This window comes from Sprattus sprattus (genome assembly GCF_963457725.1).
Source record: "Sprattus sprattus genome assembly, chromosome: 15".
NCBI classification, from domain to species: Eukaryota; Metazoa; Chordata; class Actinopteri; order Clupeiformes; family Clupeidae; genus Sprattus; species Sprattus sprattus.
This window is the reverse complement of record NC_137913.1, coordinates 26955890-26958389: the sequence shown is the minus strand read 5'-3', so window position 1 is coordinate 26958389 and position 2500 is coordinate 26955890. Positions and strand designations below refer to the sequence as shown.

The window sequence follows — 2500 nt, the reverse complement described above, 5'->3', positions numbered from 1 at the left end:
AGACACAGGTTTAATCATCCCCCCACTCCCACCCCCCACCAACCTCATCCCTGATTGGAGCAGAGGAAGAGAGAGAGAGAAAAAAAATCAGAGACACAAATGACTCAAATGAATCATTCCTTTCTTCTGGGAGAGATGAACTAAGCCTGGGAGGATGACATGAATAAAAGACTGAGAGGGAATGTGTGTGTGTGTGTGTGTGTGTGTGTGTGTGTGTGTGTGTGTGTGTCGGGGGGGTTAGGAGGGCGCAAGGCGAGGGGAGAGAACAGGAGTGAGAGGCAGAGACTAACAGGGGAAAGAGAAGGAGTGAACGCACATGAGGAATGAGACAGGAAGAGAGAGAGAGAGAGAGGAAGAGAGAGAGAGAGAGAGAGAAAGAGAAAGAGGGCGAAAGATGAAAGCCAGTCTGTAAGACGGAAGAAAGACGTCTGTTGTTTTACTGACGCACGCACACACGCACACACACACACACACACACACACACACACACGCTTGGCAAGGGGTTAGGTTGGCAAGAGACAGATTAGTCAGATATCCAGATCGACATATAGATCGGGAGATAGCTCAATCGATGGATCAATCAATAGAAAGACACTGATGGGTCAATAAGACAGTTAAGGCAATAGTTGGATCAATAGATACACAAATCAACAGATAAATCTATACAGACTGACAGTAAGACCAACGGATGGCGAACCAGCCGGCTGATTGCTTTATGCTAGCTTTCTCTGCAGGCAGTCCTATGCAGAAAACAAGTCAGTCTTTGAAACCATGCAGAGAGAGAGAGAGAGAGAGCGGACAACAGAAGAAGAATGAGGAAAGTGCTTCCATGCATATTGATGCTTTTGTACTAGAAGGGCGAACAGATAGAGGTGCCTTTTAAAGCAAACTGTCGTCAGAGAATCACTGGAAGGGTCCCACTCTATGACTGAGGGTTAGACTTGTGCTTTATGACCCCCAGGGGCAGCCAGGGCTCATTCATGAAGGAGAATCCATGAGAGGATAGAGGGCAGGAGGGCAGCACAGGGCAATTGAGGCCCAGCAAATAGTCAGAGCGTGAAGGTGAGCGAGACGTAGGAGGATGGTAGGAGGAGGAGGAGGGAGAAGGGAGAAGGGAGAAGGAGGAGAAAGGGGTGGAGGAGAAGAATCAGATAGAGCAGGTCTGTATGAGGATTATAGTCCCAGAAACTAAAGGCTGAATGTCTGCTGAGAAGCAGAAGAGGTAGCACATAAACCCCTTACAGCACTGAAACTCCCTCCCCTCTGGGCTTTGCTTTACATTACCACACACACACACACACACACACACACACACACACACACACACACACACACACATACACACACACACACACACACACACAAGGCCAAAGTAACATAAGCTATTCTTCAGCATCAAAGCAGTGTTATACAGAGAGAGAGAGAGAGAGAGAGAGAGAGAGAAAAGGGAGAGAAAGACAGAGAAAGAAAACCAACACTGGCACCACCACAGGCCTGGAAGCATTAGTTATGAGATTCCCAATGTCACCACCATGACCAAAGGGTTAAGTACTGCTACAGGCAAATTAGTGTGTGTGTATAAAAAATATATACTTCAGTTTCACCCAAATGCATGCTGTGCTTTGTGGGTGTTTGAAGTCTTTGCACGCACGCACACACACACACACACACACACACACACACAATGCATGTGTGTGTGTTTGTGTTTGAAGATATGTACATGCCTATGGGGTTTGTGAGTAATTTCTAGGCCTCTGGGAAAGTGTATTATGTGTGTGTGTGTGTGTGTGTGTGTGTATGTGTGTCTGTGTCTGTGTGTGTGTGTGTGTGTGTGTGTGTGTGTGTGTGTGTGTGTGTGTCTGTGTCTGTGTTTCTATGTCTGTGTGTGTCTGTGTCTGTGTGTGTGTGTGTGTGTGTGTGTGTGTGTGTGTGTGTGTGTGTGTGTGTGTGTGTGTGTGTACGTACCTGTCCGGACGAAGCTAGCAGGTTGATGGTTGTCAGGAGCATCCAGCCACGGCTCGTCTCCTCGCTCTGATTTACTTCCAGGAACTGTACTATGGCTCGGCTCGCAGCCTCTGTAGGGGTTAAACACGCACGCACACGCACACACACACACACACACAATGGACATTATCATCAGGAAGGCCATCAGCATGTGAATCGAATGCATTCTCCACAGCCTGGCCCATGAGTGTGGTCTCTGCTGGCATGGAGTGGGCAGTTCTCATCACCCAGCAGTCATCTGTCTCATCTCCAAGCTTAGGACCGCAAGAAAACAAAGCAAGCTACCACCTACAGGCATATAGTGCTGACTTGCATACATGTGAGATGCTTAAGCAGAACTGTGTGTGTGTACTGTCTGCGTGTGTCTGCGTGTGTCTGCGTGTGTCTGCGTGTGTCTGCGTGTGTCTGCGTGTGTCTGCGTGTGTGCTATGTTCAGTTCCTCTCCCCAATTTGCAGAGGCACACTCCAATTTACAACCAACAACAGCAGCCTCTAT

General features: G+C 48.2%; 1 protein-coding gene across 1 annotated transcript in view; it reads right to left on the bottom strand.

Annotated features, from left to right (window-relative positions):
* wdfy3 (WD repeat and FYVE domain containing 3) overlaps positions 1-2500 on the bottom strand; it is a 90110-nt gene that overhangs the window by 83814 nt on the left and 3796 nt on the right. Inside the window, exon 3 of the mRNA XM_080852753.1 lies at positions 1966-2075. Coding sequence (XP_080708879.1) covers positions 1966-2075 — 110 coding nt within the window. The remainder of the gene's footprint in view (positions 1-1965; positions 2076-2500) is intronic.